General features: G+C 32.1%; 1 protein-coding gene across 4 annotated transcripts in view; it reads right to left on the bottom strand.

Moving 5' to 3' along the window:
* The window catches only part of LOC150104333 (atrial natriuretic peptide receptor 1-like), a 263,087-nt gene that overhangs the window by 118,887 nt on the left and 124,885 nt on the right, over positions 1 to 19,315 (bottom strand). For all 4 annotated transcript variants that reach the window (XR_016548692.1, XM_090396922.1, XM_090396924.1 and 1 more), the window contains exons 2-3: positions 13,875 to 13,989; positions 5,178 to 5,370 (exon numbers count right to left, since the gene is read on the bottom strand). Coding sequence is in view for 3 of the 4 variants with exons in the window: in XM_090396922.1 (XP_090253048.1) it covers positions 5,178 to 5,370; positions 13,875 to 13,989 (308 nt within the window). In the remaining variant the exon portion in view is untranslated. The remainder of the gene's footprint in view (positions 1 to 5,177; positions 5,371 to 13,874; positions 13,990 to 19,315) is intronic.

The following is a 19,315-nucleotide window of genomic DNA, read 5'->3' as shown; positions in this document are numbered from 1 at the left end:
AAAATGAATATTTGAGGAAGGAACTTAAATTTGTTAGCCTTCAATCTACCCTTTATGGGACTAATAATTAAATATTTATTATGATTACGTAAAATTGCAAACATTGGAGGTTTCGACATTTTTTTTCATGGAAAAGAAAAGAAATTCTTGTAAAATCCACCAACTAGACTTCCCTAAAAATTTGCGTGTCTATTTTACGGACATATGAACACTTATGCCTTTTGTGAAACTCCCTTAAAAAGAAGAAGAGGAGATAGAATCAGGTAAAGTAAATTAATAGATGGAGTGAATAAACGAGAACAACGAAGGATTCAGTTATCGTACTTTAAAATGGAATTTAATTGGAATTTAAAAATGGAATTTAATTGGAATTTGAAACTGCTTTAACTGAAATACCTTAAATATTAATTTGAGTTACTATCCAATGGAAAATATTCATTACTTGAAAGAAACTCGTCATTTCTTGGTAGAGAAATTTAGCTAACCAAGAGTTTTATTTCAGCCTCTTAGAGTATATGTTTTAGCTTTAAGTACGTTTAATTAACAGATCTTGCTAATGTGGAAAACTCAACTTTATTCTATTTCTTGAGACTTTTACTATACCTAAAATTCAAATTCTATATGAAAGGAACCTGTAGGCTTTGGTTCATTTAATTAACGAAAAGGTAAAGCCACCTGTGATGTAAATATATGTTTTACCTGCTCCATAGGGGCGCATCTGTTTGTTACTCTGGATGAAAAATACATTTCGCATAGAGAAAACTTTGAGATCTTCACTTTAAATATCATTAGATATCGACTTAGTCGGAGAAAAAAAACTCTACTAGAGCTCCAGTTATCATTATGTTATGTTTATAATGCAGTTCTAAAAAGAAAGATGGTTGGGAGGGAAGGAGAGAGAGAGAAATCCCAAAATAAAGTTTTCGGTTTTGATGAATCGAAGAAACAAGACATTTATTTATAACTTATGGGATGCTTAGTGGTCTTTATGATTTCATTACTGCATTTATCTCTTGACGCAGCGCAATTAATTGTTCAAACATGACGCACTTTTGTTCGTTTGATATCATGTTTGAGCAGTGCCTCTATAATGTAGAAACCATCTAAAATCTTAAGCAAATAATATTGGAAAAGGTGATGAACAAATAAACCTTACTTTACCTACTTCTCAAATGTTCATGATTTAACAATATATTTCCAAGCTTTCTGAAGAAAGTGAACTCGCTTCAGTGCATGTAGTGATACCGTTCTGATTCCGGTGGGAATGAAATATCGCATTTCACTTTAAAGTCATATTTGAGAAACTACGAAGTCTTTCAGGCGCGTGTTTATTTTTGTGATCGTCTCTCACGGAGCATTCCCAACATGAAAGATGACTTAACAAATGGTCGAGAGGTTTAGATTAAAGTTGATAGACAAAATCCCAAGATATGAAGGCATAGCAGTTTCTAACCGAACTCAGGAAGGAGAGTTTAAGAATACCGTGAAGCATAAAACACTACATATGCGTTCGTCGTTCGAAGATGTTGGGAAAGACTCACAAGAGATGACATAAATTCTGGTGGCGATTTCACAGAAAGTATGCATTCACAGAAATATATGAAACCGCAAGATTTTAAGAGACTTTGGATGACTTTTGATAACGCATGAAATAATGCAACTGATTTAATTTAGAAAAAAAAAACAAAGTAAAGTCAAAAGGAGCAGAAAACTCTAAGCTAACATAGTACATTTTAAAGCATGATAACAAGGCTGGAATTTGCTAAAACATAGTGATGCCACTATAGGTGGAAGGATAGTATTACTTACTTCGTTAAACGCATGACAGGAAACAAATTACATATTGTTTCCTGTCATGGAAACAATATGTAATTCAGACAGGAAACAATATGTTTCCTGTTTGAAATACTTGATCGAACGAACTAGACACTGATTGAAAAGAAGTCAACGGACTTTCCAATGGGCAAGGTGCATCGTACCATGTGACAGTAACGGGTTTGTAAGCGATATAAATTGAAGGAATATGATGCTCTCAAGTCAATGCAACTGTGTCCGGGTTAAATAACTGAGAAAATGGAACTGACGAAGTTTGAAAGAGGTGTCGTGATAGGATGCCATCTTGCTGGCTTATGTGTTCGGTAAATTTTTGACAAATTAGGCCATCCTTTGTCAACAATTAGTGCTACCATAATAAGATGAAAGGGAAGAGTTAACTGCAAGTGCTACCAGCAGTTGAAAACCCACTACAGTTAATTAGAAAGTAATGAACGCGGAGTTCCAGGCAAATTCATGTTCCAGGCGAGTGGAACATGAATCTGCACAAAAACATTCAGAACCGAGGATCATAACATGTGTTTGGTAGAACCCTAATATGCAAGTCCCACCTTACCCGAACCAACAGGCAGCATAGACTTCAGTGTTTCAAAGAGCGTGTACAGCAGGACGTGGAAGCTTCAAAAGCTGTCTTATGAAGTGATGAATCACCCAACACCTTCTATCGAACAGATAGATGGTATCGGTGTGGCGAATGCTCGATGAACGTCTCTTGCAAGAGTGCGCAATCCCAACTATGGAATTCGTAGGTGGCCGTGTGATGGTATAGTTTTCTTGGTTTGGCCCTGGAGCTCTGTTTGTGGTGCCGAACATTGAACTCCGAGAGGAATCTGAGCATATTGGACAATGCATTGCTTCCTACTTTGTGGACATAACGTAACTACAGTGGACTGGCTTCCACCGAGCCCTGATCTCAATCCTATTGATCATCTGTGAGATGAACAGTCCAGGACCTCACAACATGCCTACAGGAAGAATGCTCCAAACTTCCCATTAATCGCTATCGTATGCTCCGTGGAATTGCTGCGGTCATCGCAGTGAAAGGAGATCCTACGTTTCATTTTATTTTAATTTTAAAATTTCAAGACTAAAACGTTATCTGCGATATAGCCTTTTACTGCACTCAGAGTTAATATTTTAATATACGAACCAATTTTGAAATTTGATGCTGTAGGATAAAACATTTTCCTTTGTATACATTTCTAAAATAATTATTTGGTGTACGTTATGAGGACTGCAATGAAAATAGTTTTATTATAATCTGTATATGTGTTTTTATCAGAAAATTCATGTTTTATAAATATGGAAATTATTAGGCGTATAGTGGATAACTGGAATAAAAAACTAAAACGGGAAAGAAAGTTTTTTAGCAGCAGTAGCGTTTTTGCTAATAATGAATAAAGTTAGCAGGAGTTTTATATGATAATCTCTTCTACTTTGAATTCTCATATTTTTAGTTTTAATATCAAAACTTTAAACACAGAACAGGAGCTTTTTGCAACATTTTTCATTGCTGATGGAAATAACGCCATTTTTACCAATTTTATTATTTCATAACTTGTAGAAGTCATATTATTTACTGCTTTACTGCACTACAAATCATAAGCAAACGTGTGTGTTTCTGATTTTTTAAGTTCTCGTACAATAACGTCTTTGTTAAATAAAAATGTATGATTAATTTTAAAGAGGCTCTGGTTCATATTTAATATTTTTCCTAAACAAAAAAATAATAAAAAATTATCAATAATTCATTAATTATTTAGCATATCAATTTGTAGGTAACAATAATAAAACTGATTTCCAAAGCAATTTTCACACCTGCATGTAAGATCTTGTGGTTGAAACTCACCAGCTAAAATATTTACAGTTCATCTCATGACAGTGAATGTCATCAGCTGTCCATTATAAAATTACTAACAGTTCATCATGTGCCAGCATACATAAGAAAGTTTAAATAAATAAGGAGAAATTTATTGTCCTTAATTATTTAAATTTATGTTAATAAAATAACAATACAAATCTAATAAAATAAAAAGTTGTTCTAAAATTTGATACGAGCCATAAAAAATTTTGGCACGACGCTACTGATTTGTTATCTCCGCTCTACACTAACATCAAGTCCTCCCCCTTTCCAAACAAAACTCACTCCCTTTCGTCACAAGACCTCATTCTAAACCAAACCACAGAATATTTGCTTGTTGTGTAGAACTGTGGAGGAAATTCCATGTTGCTTGGAGGGAGAGAGAGAGAGAGAGAGAGAGAGAGAGAGAGAGAGAGAGAGAGAGAGAGAAAATTCCCGTATTCCCGTATTAAAGAGAATAATTCATTTTTTTTTTTTCAAGTAAGTAAATAATATCATTTTTAATTAAACTACATACAGTAAACCCTCGATTTAACGGACTTCGGATTTAACCGACAAAATTTCCGGTCCGTATGTCACACGTGAAAATTAACACCCTTAATGTATTCCTGTTAATTTTAAAATGCTTTTAACCAAGATCTGCTTATAATTAAATTAAATTAACAGGTTATTTTTGTTATTAATTTCCTTATCTCTTTAATAAATTTTGGCGAATAGGCCATCATATGTTGGAAAAACACAGTTTATCTAGTTAATTTAGCCGACATAAATGAGTCACCGCTCATAAAACATGTTCGGCGATTGGTAAGACGTGATCAACCAATCGCATTGTAATTGGTTCTCTTGTCGCGTGGCCTGACTTTCTGCGGCAGTGTTATTATACACATTTTCGTAATTTTAGGGAGTTAATTATCAAAAAAAAACAAAAAAAAACAGCAGAATTCAAAAAGTTCAAAAAAAAAACTTGATAGTTTCAAAGCAGAATTACCTAAACAAAGCGCTCAACATCGAATATTAACTTCACATTAACTTATCTAAAAGTGTGTGTAAAACACTTGCAGTATAATGTTAATGTTACAGATATTTTTATTTTAAAAAATTCTCGATTTAACGGACGCTTCTTAGCCACTATTAGTCCGCTAAATCGAGGGTTTACTGCACTTTCACAGATTCGGTTGGATAAATTGATTTTCAATTTAATTGTAAAATGAAAATGCTTTCACGAGAAAGATTCCAAACAAACTGCAGCCAGCTTTACTGCACCATAATAAAGAGTATTTATCCTCCAGTAAACGAAGCTTGAACTGGGAAAAGTGTTTCAGACCGTTTATGCATTATAAGATTTTAATATCCTTATGAACTAAATTTCAGCTAATTAACATTAGCTGAGATTTTGCTATCTAAATTTGAGAAAAAAAAAAACAACTTTTTCCTATAAAAGCAGAATTATATTAAACAATAATGATTACCTACGTAACTTTACCTCTTCATGGTTATAATGAAAATTTAGCTCTTCTTTCGCGATTTGCTTGACAGCACGATTAAACTCATTGTATTCCACAGACTCAGGTATACGTGCGGTGATCGTTAGAAGTCCCTCGTAAGCCTTAAGTGCTCGAGCATTTTTTTCAGGTTTATCGTGTTTTCGATACCAGGGTTGTTTGTTTCCATTCTTGCTAGAGGGCAGACCATAAAACAAAAAGTCTTAATGATGAACTTTATACAATTTCTTAATGAATTATAATAAATGTTATTTTTAACATTAAACTGTAAGTGATTCTAAGAAAATAGTAAATTCTTATCCTAGAGCATTAGGTAAAAACAGAAAATCATGAATAAAAATAAAACACTCAAGAAATCTTTTGTACTCGTTTTCATAAAATTATATACTGAATAAAATATTTCTCATAATTTCCAAATATTGTTTGTTGCTGTTTGAAATCTATTATCCAGTTTTCAACAGGAAAGCCAAAGAAGTATTTAGATCCGTTCAGTACGTATTTGGTAGAGAAGCTAATTTTATAGGGTAAAAAACAAGTCAAAATACGATCACCTCGTAGTGGAGGACTAGGTAATAGGTTTTATTCTGTCCCCAAGACAGGTATTTGCGTCCAGTTGTAACCCAGTTATTTTAATTTCGTATTTAATCATTGTACTACAATGCTTTGGAATTTAAAGCATTAGCTTTCATTCTGAACGAAAACTTTTGTTCCTTTTAGCATAAATATGTACTGTTTGATGAGCAGCCTGAATTCTTTTATGGTAATTCCTTTTGCCTCTAATGCTATTCGTATGGCGATGAACCAACAGCACAACGCACTAGTGAAAATGACAGACCATTCTAACAGGCAGGAATGAAGTTGATTTCTTCACATTTCCGAGAAGCTGGAAGGATAAGAATATATTATAGAAATACATTTTTAAAAATTAATTTATAGGATGGAGCACGTCTTTGTTTGTATATCAACGGAAAAAAATCGAAAATTAGTTTTGCATGTCTTTTCATGAGAACAAATGAAACACGAATTGTGTCGCTACTCGATAGAACACAACAAAGAAAGTCAGGAGAATACAACCATTGAAAGTCCGCTATTGTAAAGGGATAAAAAAATAAATATTTATTGCCTGATTCAATTTTCATTGAATTTCAAAGGGAAAAAAGCAAAGTGACTAGAACTACTGCCAGTTGGACGTTTTGTACAATAAACACTTTCCGGATAAAGTCTGGATTTGTGAAGAACAGGCTTCAGATTCATATGTACTGTGGAATGGACGTATGCAAAATGCTTTAGAAGATTTTTATCGCCAAGAAACTATTACAAGTAGCTACGCGGTCGTTTCTTTTTCGCAATACAAAACTATTCGGTCTTTAGAGCAAAATTTATCGCTTAACTAATCCTTTACTCGGTGATGGTGATTATTAATGTACTGTAGATTCTCAACCTTTTTTAAAATTACCTTTAAAAGTTATTTGTCTATTCAGGTAAAACAGTGCACATCACACGTCTTATTGTCATCCGTTTATTGACGTCCGTTTTACAGCACTTTTTGCAGAATGAAAATAGGAGGGAATTAGCGTTAATTCGAAGGATAAAACACTATAGCAGACTGATTTAAAATTGAAAACTGCAGCGACATTCATTATAATGGATAATGTGTGGAGATATTTGACTCAACTACAACATATTTAACGACCGATTTTATGGATATCAGAATTAGAAATGCAGAAGTCTAAAATTCGATGCCACTGCTGAGAGTGTAGCAGCCTGAAGTTTTACCCATTTATGTTTCGAGAAACCTCTAATTAAAGTATGTTATGTTTTAATTGCTCAGAATGAAGGAGATTCGTCAAATATCAAATAAATAAATAACAAAGCAAATCTTCAAAGAGAAGACATCTTAGCTGGAATGCAAAAATGTCCTCTTTCAGAAAAAAAGTAGTTTAAGAAACATAAATCATTAATAAAAATAGCTATTGTGCTTAAAAATAAGATAAGAAGAATGCATTGTTTTGTAATGCAGATATTTGGGAGTAACAAGATAGATTTCTTGTGAAGTATACTCTAGATGAATCCAATGTTCATATTTATAAGTGGTCAAAGAGGAAGAGACAGTTTACATGTATGTTTATTGAGAGCAATGCTTAGCTGTGAAAGAATATTTGCATTTCTTAAGTTATTGTTTTCATTTTGTGTAAGGTTTCTGTCCCCGATAGTATCCTCTCTCTTCTCTGATAAGGGAAGAACGACTTCCTTCCAAATTTCTCTTTGTAAAATACATATAATAATAAACGTGTAATTCATCTGGTTAGACCGATACCACAATTCCATATAGCAGATCTGAATGCACGTGCAAACATGAAACAATAAAGGAAACCCCAGGCATGTTAAACTAGTTACAAATAGGTCTACACGGAATGCACTCTTTACACGACAAATCACATAATACATGAGTGAACTTTTTATCCTAATAGTCTACTCAATTAGAAGCAATCCTCTCCTGGGTATAAACGAAATTCAGCTGAAGAGAAGACAAGCTGTTTGTAATTGTTATTTGCAATATGGATCTTAAACATATTCTCATTTCTAATGTGAATTTACACAACACACTGGGGGCAATCTTATTTGGTAGTAATGATAGGAATCCGACCTAATGAACAAAGTCAATATTATATTGATAAATTAATAAATAATGTAGATTATTTTCATTCAATATTGTAGTTAACTTGAACCTTATATCATTACAATGGTGTAATTAAGATTTTGCCTATCCCAAGCTAGCCGACTTTCGTTAGGCTTTTTTAATGGGCCACCATAGAACTGGAGCCTGCATTGAAACTTCCTAAGCTTTTGTCATTTGCAAAGTAGAATTTCCAGTATTGTATTCTTTAATCATTATTATGTAAATACAGTCCACGAAAGGTTGTAAAACGCATCACATTTAATAACTAACTAGGATCAGAAATCCTATTCTAGAAAACAGGATTTTTTAATTTACAGGATATTCTACTTTCAGAGGTATTCTGTTTACTAATTTATTTCAAATTAAAGGCCTAAGTTTTATTCATCTTTGCTTTTCAGTTGTTGTTCTGTTGGTTATTGTTTTTTCTAAGAGGTCGGTTGTTTTTACTGGCTTTGTTTTATTTTTGATAGTTATGTATCTAATGATCAAATTACACTTCTTATGTTTTTCATGTATCATCTTCAATAAGATTTTCTTTATCTAGCAAAGTTCATATTTTAGAAATGTATTCATGATATCTAGTCATACCACTTGGATTTAGTCTTATATACAAAATGAATCTCACATTGAAGCTATTTTATGGATTCGTTTAGTTCATTCGGAAATAAAATTATTTGTAAGAGCTGTGAGTTTTGTACAAAACTTATAATTATCAATAATAGCATTTTAAGGTATGTATTTCATTCTTTCGATAATTTCGTATTCCAATACCATGCTTTGCATACTGAGCAAAATTGAATAGTTTTAATATTGAGTCGCCGCCGTGCACCTAAATCAGCGCTGAATGAAGGTGCAATATAAAAGTGTGAAAAATAAAACTGTTGAATTTTGGCCCGTACAGAAACACTACCATTGGGACAAAGATTTTTTCTGTGGACGAAACGTCTAATCGTAACATAATAAAATAAATTTAAACCCCCAACATTTTTTTAAAATAGTTATCCAGCTTAAGTTTTTAAATGGCATGTAAGCTGTAACTGCAATTAATCCCAGCCATATTTGTAATAATGGACTAATCAGAAATGCATCATATTTACAGCAGCGTCCTCGGCATCTGAAAGCAGTTGAATGGATGAAAAGCAGTAGTGACTTAACCGGAAAATATGTTAAGTTACAAATTTAAATGTTTTACCTCGTAATATTGATATCATGATTAGGTAATGCACAAAGATCTCCTAGTATTCTTTATGATGTATAGAGGAGAACTGTTCGGCTCTCTCTCTTTCTCCCTCCCTCCCTCAGTAACCTACTTTATGGCAATATTACAAACGTCTGTTTCAGCCTTGTGGTCTTTTGCTCAAGTATTTCCATGTGCTCTTCTTCAGTGAACTGGCAGCTATTATTCCTCAGCTTTCCAATTATGCTTTTTAAAACAAGTGTCGGACCGTCCAAAATCCTTTAATAGTCCAGCTGAAAACTCCTCCCCTTCTCTTTCTCTTTCATTCTATCTACCATCCAATATATCTATTAAACATTTATTCGCAAAAATAGTGGCACAATACAGTAGCACAATTCGCAGTCTTCTGATTTAAAATCGAATGAATGCGCTCAACTTCGATTTACTATTCTACATGAAAAAGCACTCGCGAAATCTTGCAACAAAAATCACTAAAATCAAAATGTCAGATGCAGTGCGTGTGTTTCATAATCCACGATTTTAAATCCGTTGTTCAATTTTAAAACCTACGCGGCGAATAAACGTTAGCTATCATATTTTATAACACGCTCCTAGTTAAAACAAGTTCCAATTTCGATTCTAAATTAAAAACAGGAAGATATTACTTGTAAAGAGTAACAAGAATAAACTAAAAATGAATATATTTCAAATGGAAAAGTGGAATTTGAATGTAATTATGATTTAATCATGCGGAGGTTTCTGTGGTTAAGAATTTCAATCGAATTATTTCGGTTTTGTGACCACATTTTTATTAAAAAAATATTATTATTATTATTTTTAATTTGATAATAATCAAAGTGGGATTTGGAAATGATACCGTGGTATTTAGTTTTTTTACTTTGTCTCATTCATGGAAAGCATTGGCTAAATTTACATATACCATAGTATGACCGGCAATTACAAACGCATGCATTAACCTTATAATATATTATACAAAATGAAAGATTCTTTAAATTAATATTATAATTATTTATATTTTCGCTATATCAGCAAATTCTACAAAGGGATATCATAATGTTATCGTTTAGCGTCATAAATAACTTAATTTGTGAAAAAAATAATAAAAATAACTTTTAAAAAACAGTAAATTTTAAGCATTTAATGAATATTAAATTAACATGTTGATAAGTTCTTAAAATATTTTAATATTCCATTTAGAAACCTCCATCTTAATTGAATTCGGTAATTCTGAAAGCGGTTTGAAACCTCTATTTTTTTCTAACAGTTCGTTGATATTGCGTTAAACATTTGAAGTAATTGATGAAATTTTGGACAGTAGGAGAAACATAAGAACGGTATACAAAATGTAGGAAGTGTGGAGAAAACTTGCTGTCATCTGTGCATTATTAACGAGTAAATAGCGCTGTTTATGCATCTATCACTTATTATAGTTCACAACAGAAAGGAACAGTTAGAATCTTTAACAGTGATAAATAGCCTCTGGGATCGAGATGGAGATTAAGATTGGGATGGATTGATGTGATGGTTGCAAAAAGCAACGAGTTTCACTCACCTGCATCGAGACACACTCTCTCTTCCATACACATATACGTACATACATACATACAGAGATAAACAGCGAATGAATATTGTCATTTTTGTTGTTTGGCTATGTGTTGTTGCATTTTTCTCAAAAACCACAGTAATTCACCCATTATGTTAATCTTTCTGCCAACAGTATACCATTACTCATTACTGTTTTACAATTATGATTTCAATTCTTCACTAGGTATAGCCTCTTGAAATTTTCATTCAATAACTAAGCAATTAAAGCGTCATAACTGAAGGCGTCTAGAAATTATTAAAATTATGTGTTCATTATCAACTTCATCTCTAGTTGTGTACTGATTAAGTGTTTTCTTATTTACGAAGACAACGATGCTGGAAGATGAATTACTGCTGCCTGTATAGCTCTTAATTATAAGAATTTATTCGTGAACTTGATATTTATTGAATGCAAATTGAAATCAACCTGAAATTAAAGTTTCACTGAAAGAATACCTTTACGTTAGTTGTCAATAGGAAAGTCAGCAAAACTTCACACTATGTGAAAGTCAGGAAGTTCATTTTCATGAATATCTTAATAAGCGACATGAATATCTTACTAGGTTATTACAAATGCCGCTGGGTAAAATATCTGCAGAAATGAATAATTACAAATTATGTTTGCTATTTTCAGACCACAGATGACTTATTATGCATGAATGTCTGTAAGCGAAGAAAGGAATATTTAGAAGCTTTACCAATGATATATAGCCTCTGGAATCGAGATGGAAATTTAGTTGGGACTGGTGTAATTTCAAATCAAATTTATTTCGCTGCAAGGTGTACGATGAGTTGATATTCCATTTTATGATAATCAAAAATTATTACCAGTAATGTGTAAAGCCATTGTTGGTAAATTTAACAAAATTTTGAGTAGAGGGCAATAGTGAAATAAAAATTACAAGGAAAGTTGAAAAAATTAACGTTTCTACTGAGAAATCTACACAAAGTATTTTAATAGTGTCCAGATTACGCGTGCCTGCATAAGGAAACCTGAAGAGTGACATGTGTCCTTTGTTCAGAAAGTCCTATTTTAATCTCATCTAAGATGCGAAGAACTACTTATTTTAAAGGTGTCTCCACTGCTCAGCGGTTTCCTTGTAATTCCCTTCTCCATCTTCATAGGTACATCCACGAGCCTTCTTGCAACCCTTCGGATGGCACAGCTTTACAATTCCTCCTTTCCACGGGGCCGTTCTTTCTTCCGTCTTCCTCATGGGAACCAACGTACCCGTCCGAAGAGATCATTCTCTTCGGATCGGTACGTAAACAAACTGCTGACACAATAATTTTTTTGATTGTTTTTGAGGAATTCTAAGCAGCGCAGTTCACATTACATAGAATATTATTATTATTACTACTATTATTATTGTTTATTTTATTTTTTGTGTGTATATCGCTGAAAAAAGCTATGAATTCACCTTCCCTTCAACGTGTTTCCAGGACCAGATTGGAAGTTTGGGCTAATGAAGAAAAACATTAGCCCAAAGAAACATTTTCCATCAGACTTTGGAAAACTAATACGTTGCAAAAATAATAAAACTTTTTTTTAATCTTTACATCACGGAAATTGTTTAGTGGTCAGGACATTTTTATGTGATTCGTACCCATACTATCACTGCGGAGGACGTGATAATTGTAAAATAATCCAGGAATAGCTCTGGAGACCAAATATGGAATTTTTTAAAATCACTTTTACCCTGCGGTATGCTGGGTGTTGGCCTCACACCATGTAATATACTGTATATCATCTTACCTGGAATTACGAATCTAATCTGGATACACAGATCTTTGAGCAAATAAAAATAGGGTGTCAAAGAAATGAATTAGATGGACGTGATTTCAAAGGACGACCAGTTCAATAAAAAAAGAGATAATTATTAAGTGTAATTCGATTATATTTTTGCAACGCAGTATTTATCTCAAAGCAAACTTAAAAGAAGGTCATTGATATGCTGTTGTGTTTCGGTATTAAAAAAAGGAACAGAACATAATAAAATAAGTTAATTGTTTGAACAACTACAATAAACATGACAGTATTGTGAGAGAAACAGTGAAAACTCTCGTAAATTACTACTGACAACTGAGTGTGTTGTACATGAGGATTTCAGGCGTCAGGGCTGATATAACACAAAATTCTGTTGTACAGCAACATCGGTAAGTACGGCGTATGCGCATTTACTTGAAGATATCAAGAGAAACGTATTAATTGTAGAAACATTATTGAAGAAAATGAAACAGAGAAAAGATTTTGTATCAGGAAGAGAGAAAAAAACAAATCGCTTGTTCGCTAAGAAAATATATCATTTATATTCACGGGATCTCATAAAAAACTGTTAATAAAATCAACCTGCATTTCATTATTTTAATGCAGTCCTCTTCTCCCTTTTAAAATAAAAATGTAGAAGCAAAAATTTAGTAAATTATCTGTCTCAGAATATAGAAGTGTGAAAGGATGAAGAATTCGGAAATATTCTCGCTAAAATAAAGATGGAAGTTGTTAAACCGTTTAGCAATTATCATACTGCCGAATGAATTTTCAACAAAAATCACTTCCTGCATTATTATTTTTTTCCTGAATAACTAGATACACTGAGTCAAGAGACAGGTGAACGAAGGATTCTCCACGAGATCGCCATAATGGAGCAACGATATCAGATAAAATAGAGTGAAAGTGTAATAGGAGACTACTATCGAATTCTTCAAAGTGAGACACGAAAAGGAAGTCACAAGAAACGAAAGTAATTGTAAGTACTTTTTATGTTTTTATATTAACATTTTGTTACATATTTACTTATGGATACTTTGGTAAAATTAAATCAATTTTTGCAGTTTACGTTCATTTTACAAGATACATTTTTGTAAGTAATAATTTTTATTCCTTGAACAATGTGTTGAGACTGGAAGAAAAAAAAACGCTCCCGATGTGATTAAAAAATACTCCCGATGTTCTATTTTAAATTTCTTACAAATAAAATGCACAGAATACACTTGAGTGATAAACTAATTACAAAATCCTTTCTGACCAGTGTGTTTATTTCAAAGTTATATATTCAACGTCGCTCAGTTTTGCGTAACTGAATAGTATTATCTGATTATGCATACATAAATTATGTAACGTTTATGACTGAAGAAATAAATTAATAGTTCACAACAATGAAGTACTCAAGAAAAGTTGTATAACAATGCATAGTTTAGAAAGAAATGTCTTCATACCTAGTAAAGAGTTCTACGCTGAAGAAAACGTAGTCTCCATTATCAACCATTCCAAGTTCTTCAGCAGCTAACATGATTTCCCTGATTGAATCTGGAGATGCACACATTACTATAACTGAAAACAAAATATCAGAGTGTTAAGTATCGAAGAATAACTACTGATTGTATTCTCTATACAAAATAACTATTCAACAAACAGTAGTTAAATATACATACGGTATAGTCTATGAGCATGAATTACTCGTACAGAATTTCTCTTTTACAACACAGAGTAATCGAAGAGTGTTTATATCTTTCAAAAATGTTGTACAGATGATTTTCTTGAATCCCGTCGCTATAGTCGTGCTTATAAGAGAAAGAGAAGCATTGCATTGTGTTTGATATCGTTGTGTAGTGATAACTGATCGCCTTTTTACATAACAATTTCTACCAGGGCCACTTAGCAGTACATCCTCTTACGTGCGCCACCCAGCTTTTGCACAGTATAGTGGATTGAGGCAGAGAAATCTGGATTTTCGCAATTGGGTATCCAGCTTCTTTTTATTGCGAATATTTTGGAATGAAAGTAGAAAATTTTCAGTATGTTCTTTTAATCCGATATGCGTCTTAAATTGTGGTTATTCCTTTCATTATTTATTTTATGACCAAAATTAAGTTTTTTTTAGCCTTATAATTTTATCCTCAGAAACCAGACTTACTTCATAACGAGAAAAAAAAGAGAAGAAATATTTGTATATATAACATTTGACCTGTTTAAGCCGCTGAAAGTCATAAACTGCAAATTGTTTTGTTTGCAGCTATTGTTTTAGCTGGAAATTAAATTTTAAGTTTATCCATAGCCAGATCAACAAATTCGAAAATAGTTTCGCAATCAAAACAAGATCTAAAGCGCTTATTCGCAGGAAATTAGCAAAACTAAGTGATTTTTTTAAAAATAATAGTTAAATTTAAATATTTATTTATATTTACGTACTTTAAATAAATAATTCGGTTACGTGTCCATTTCTTTCTTTCTTTCTTTTTTTTTTTTTTTTGGTGGGCGGGTAGGGAATCTTTTGCGTCATAGCCGCAGGAGATTCAATTAAACAATAAGCGTAACCTAAAAAAATTCTTCCGTTAAAAAAAGCGAACTAAATGAGGAGGATAACGTGTTTTGTTAATTTCTAAATATTTAGTCGCACTGCTAACATTAAATAGGCTGTGTAAGCGAAGGTATACTTCCGACTGGATCATTCGATCAGATCCAATTTAACTAAGTGTATCAGTTATTATTATATGAATATCAGTAGCGAATATTTCCCTCAGGCATGGCCACAACATACTGTCGACGAGATGTAGTGTGATTTTAGGTTTATATCACACGTTGACAATATGACATTTCAAGGATGCCCTCGGCATCATAAACCAGCAGTAAAGTAAGCAAATGTTATCAGCAAATGCTTAATTTTCTAATAAATAGTTGTTAATATTTGAATGACATTCAACACAGAGATCACAACAGCAAAATAATATTTCTACAGATGTCTGAAGAAATGCACAAATCTTTCTAAAATATTACATATATATAAGGAAAGTAGTACATTCTTATCGTGTTTCTCTAAATCAATATAAACAGATACGTCTCTTTAAATTATTTTAGTGCGATCAAAGTGTAGGATTTGGTGAAATCGGTGAATACTATACAAAGCATTTCTTATTTTTACGTTTAGTAATGCCATTTAGTGAGGAACAAAGTTCGCCCTTTTATACAGATTATAACATTAAAAAATAAATTGACTTCGTTTCCAATTAGAAAGCATTGGAATTTTAATATCAACAGAAATAAAGAAAGGAATGCGAACTTTTATTTCTGTTTAATGCAATGACTGAAAATAAAAACTACGAAAAGAACGGAAAGTACTTATATTTTGTTAAGAAAAAAAATATTAGGAATTTTTTAGTTAAAAATAAAATTATTATTTAACACCTCCAGGGACTCCAAAGACTCATCGAGTGAGAGTGTGCCAACAGCATCGAACGATTTGGGTTCCCTTCCAACTACTAACTGCGATCAAACTTACTTAACTGAGCCATTAGTAGCAGAGGCTCTACCAGTCGACATTGATTTTTTTTTTTACATTTAATTCTACTTGATTTTACGGTTACAAGAGAAAAAGGAATAAAGGAAATAACATCCGAGAGACAAATATTAGTCTTGCTCAAGCGATAATAATGCAGTGCGTACATACCCAAAACATTATTACATAAGTCATTAGAAAACATTAGGCCATAGGCTAATGGTCGAGCTCATATTCGTGTTCGGTGTTTCGTATTTTCATTTTCTATAGTTTTTGTGATTTTAATGTGGCAAAACACGTAATATTAAAACGAAGTTGAAGATTTATATCACTTCTCTAATATAATCAATGTTTGAGAGCAAATATTTAATTATTTATTTATTTCGTTTTATTACTCAACTTACGAAATAAGAGAGCCATGTTTTAATGGCTTGTGTTACATTCATCAGAACACAGAGTATAAAATTATGAAGGTAACCCTATCGATTTTCATAGAATTTTGTTTACGGCATTGCTAAATCCAGTTGAATAAAATTAATTGCTAATTCAGTTTTATTCAAGACGAAGAACAGCAATCAAACGTTGATGAGTCTGAACATATGGAATAATGTGAATAGTGTAGTGTGACATAACATAAACATATCTTACAAAAAATTAACACCGCTTCATCGCTCATGTGACATGGTACCACAAAAACAAATGCTCGTTTTACATTTCAGCAACAGTGCACCGTCTATTTATTTATTTTTTTATTATATTTAAATTCTGAGCTGAAAAAAAATCTTACTCAGTTTGAGTTATGGTAATATTCTCAAGTAATCGGGATGTATGCTTTTTTGATACACTTCACATTTTCATTATTTTAATAACTAAAAGTCCTTTACTGAATATTTCAGACTTTTCCCAAAATTTTCAACGAGGATATATTCGATAACTCATGTGTATAACGAATCAAAAAAGGAGGATAGGAAGAAGAAAGAAATGAAAGTAAAGAATTTTATAAATTAATATTTTAAAACAATAACCAAAGTATAAGTCATATATAAATGGATTTAGTTGAAAAATAAGTAAAGCAAATTAAATTAAATAAAAATCAATAAATAAAAATGAAACAATATTAAAAGTAATAAAATAAATCCCAAACACAGAGAAAGTTTTAAAACCTCCACGTAGCACATATCTCTATTTCCTGTTCCGTTGTTTCCTCAACGGAGAGGGTGTTGCAGTATGATTCTGGGCCACTAAAGAACGCTGCATGTTTCATGTTGCGAAATATTTAAAAAAAAGTCTTTATAGTGTACATGACTCCTGTTATTGATGGATAAAACTAAAGATTGCGATATGACAACACTATATATGAACAACAAAAATTAAGAACGGCAAGAAAATATCAAGAATTATCGCAACCAGAAATCAAAGTCTGAATAAGATGTGGATTTTACAAATGATTATATAAGCGATAAAGGTTTTGATAGGTTCGAGGGAAAATAAATCCAGTTGTTTAGATGTAAATTGCTTCAACTTAATTTATGTCTAGTGTTTTCAAATAGTTGATATAACAGAAATACTAAACATTTAAGCCACTAGAAAATACGAATGCACTTTATTCGTAACAATCCAAAAGTTTTGTACAGCCAGACCAAATAAAAATGAGCGTGCAAATATTTAATTCATCTTCTTGAAAATGTCCATCGCCGTTTGTATCTATCTCATCTAAGCAATTGGTGTTCTGTGTTCATACCATCAACATCATTTTGGATTTCAGTATTAACAGAAGCGAAGTGAAAATTCTACTTCCAGGCTTAGTTTTCGCTCCGAATTTCACTGATTTCTTTTTACATTTTGATAGCTCTTCAAGCTTAGACAACAAAAACATTAACCGTTATAGGACTTGGAGTTAAACGATGAAAATCCTGTTTTCAAAAAAAAAAAATAAATAAATAAAATAAAAAAAAAAAATAATGTATGTGTGTGTTTTATTTATCTATTTATTTCACCTTCCATAAGAACAGAGGTGACGAACATCAAGAAATTCTTTCTCGGACTTGACAAGTATATTTCTGCTATAAAATCAGTATTAGAACATGTCCTGAGATTTATACTATTTCTGAATTCATATACTCTATTATTCAGTAGATCTAGTTTTAAATATTTAATGTTGTTTAAAAAGAAACTGTTTATTTTAATTATTTAAATTATTAAATAACTAAATTTAATTTAATTAATAAATTTAATAAAAACAATACTTAATTAACTATATTTAATTAAGTAATTGTTTTTCTTTTTTGTACAGTATACATCACATAACTATTTCATTTTTATTTAAATTATTTCCTGGCTAGTTCTTTTAAAGAGTTTCTGAAGACTATTATTCATAAATATTTCAGTGGGGTTTAACTTCAATGCACTGTGTTCTTGACTTTCATGGTCTCAGTATGAATTCTTTGTATTCTTGTTTAGCGATTTCAACGCTGTTATATTATATTTTGTATGGTAATCTTAACAAAAGAAGATCTGAAATCCAAAGGACACTAACACTGAGTGTGAACGGCTAGATCAATCAATAAAACTGGATTGGAAATAAAAGTTTTATGCCGTTAAGCCTCGGGGTGGCGTCGCCTAAAGAGATGAAAACTGATCATTAGTAATCTAAATGTATTTTATTAATAATTTTTAAGTGTTGGTTATTCGTCACGTGATTTGTTCTTCGCCCTTTCCAGAATTTCTCTCTTCCCTTTCGCTGTTATAAAACTGTGGTGCCTAAGCTGAAGAGATACCGAGCAAACTCTCCTCTTCATTTGAGAATTATTATTTTCATTCGAAATATTAAGTTCTTTCGCTGTCATTAAATACTCATTAACTGTTTTCTGTCTCAGCACTTTTTAGCATGCCCATCCAGGATGCCAAGTATTCGATTTACCCCTCCGTCCTTCTCATCGTAATCATCAGCGCCGAGTGACTCGCTCTGGTGTTTCTGTCTCTCGTGTGCGATTATCGTTTTCCTCCCCTCTTCAGTTGCCCTATACTAAAGCGCATATCAAATTTACAAATATAAACTATGAAAGAAATAATGCGGGTAACCCAGAAGCATCGGCTCACTCAGGCCAAAACCTGGTCTTCATCATATTTAATAGAGCCGTATTTATTTTTAAAGCTTCCTGTAGCAATGGTTGCATATTTTATTCCTTTTCATGCTCATTTCTTAACATAATAATCATTGTTTTGTAACCATTTCAAGATCATTTATTTATAACTGAATAATCAACTATATTTAATTCTGTCGCGTATTTGAAACACTTTCAGCAAAGTATCTACTCGCATTTTGATGCAATGTTTCTTCCTTAAGGTTTTATGTTCTATAGAATTATCGCTATTCACATACAC

Source organism: Typopeltis vanoorti, chromosome 8 (genome assembly GCF_054136105.1).
Source record: "Typopeltis vanoorti isolate ZY-2024b chromosome 8, IOZ_Tvanoo_1.0, whole genome shotgun sequence".
Taxonomy (NCBI): domain Eukaryota; kingdom Metazoa; phylum Arthropoda; class Arachnida; order Uropygi; family Thelyphonidae; genus Typopeltis; species Typopeltis vanoorti.
This window is presented reverse-complemented; position numbering and strand designations above follow the sequence as displayed.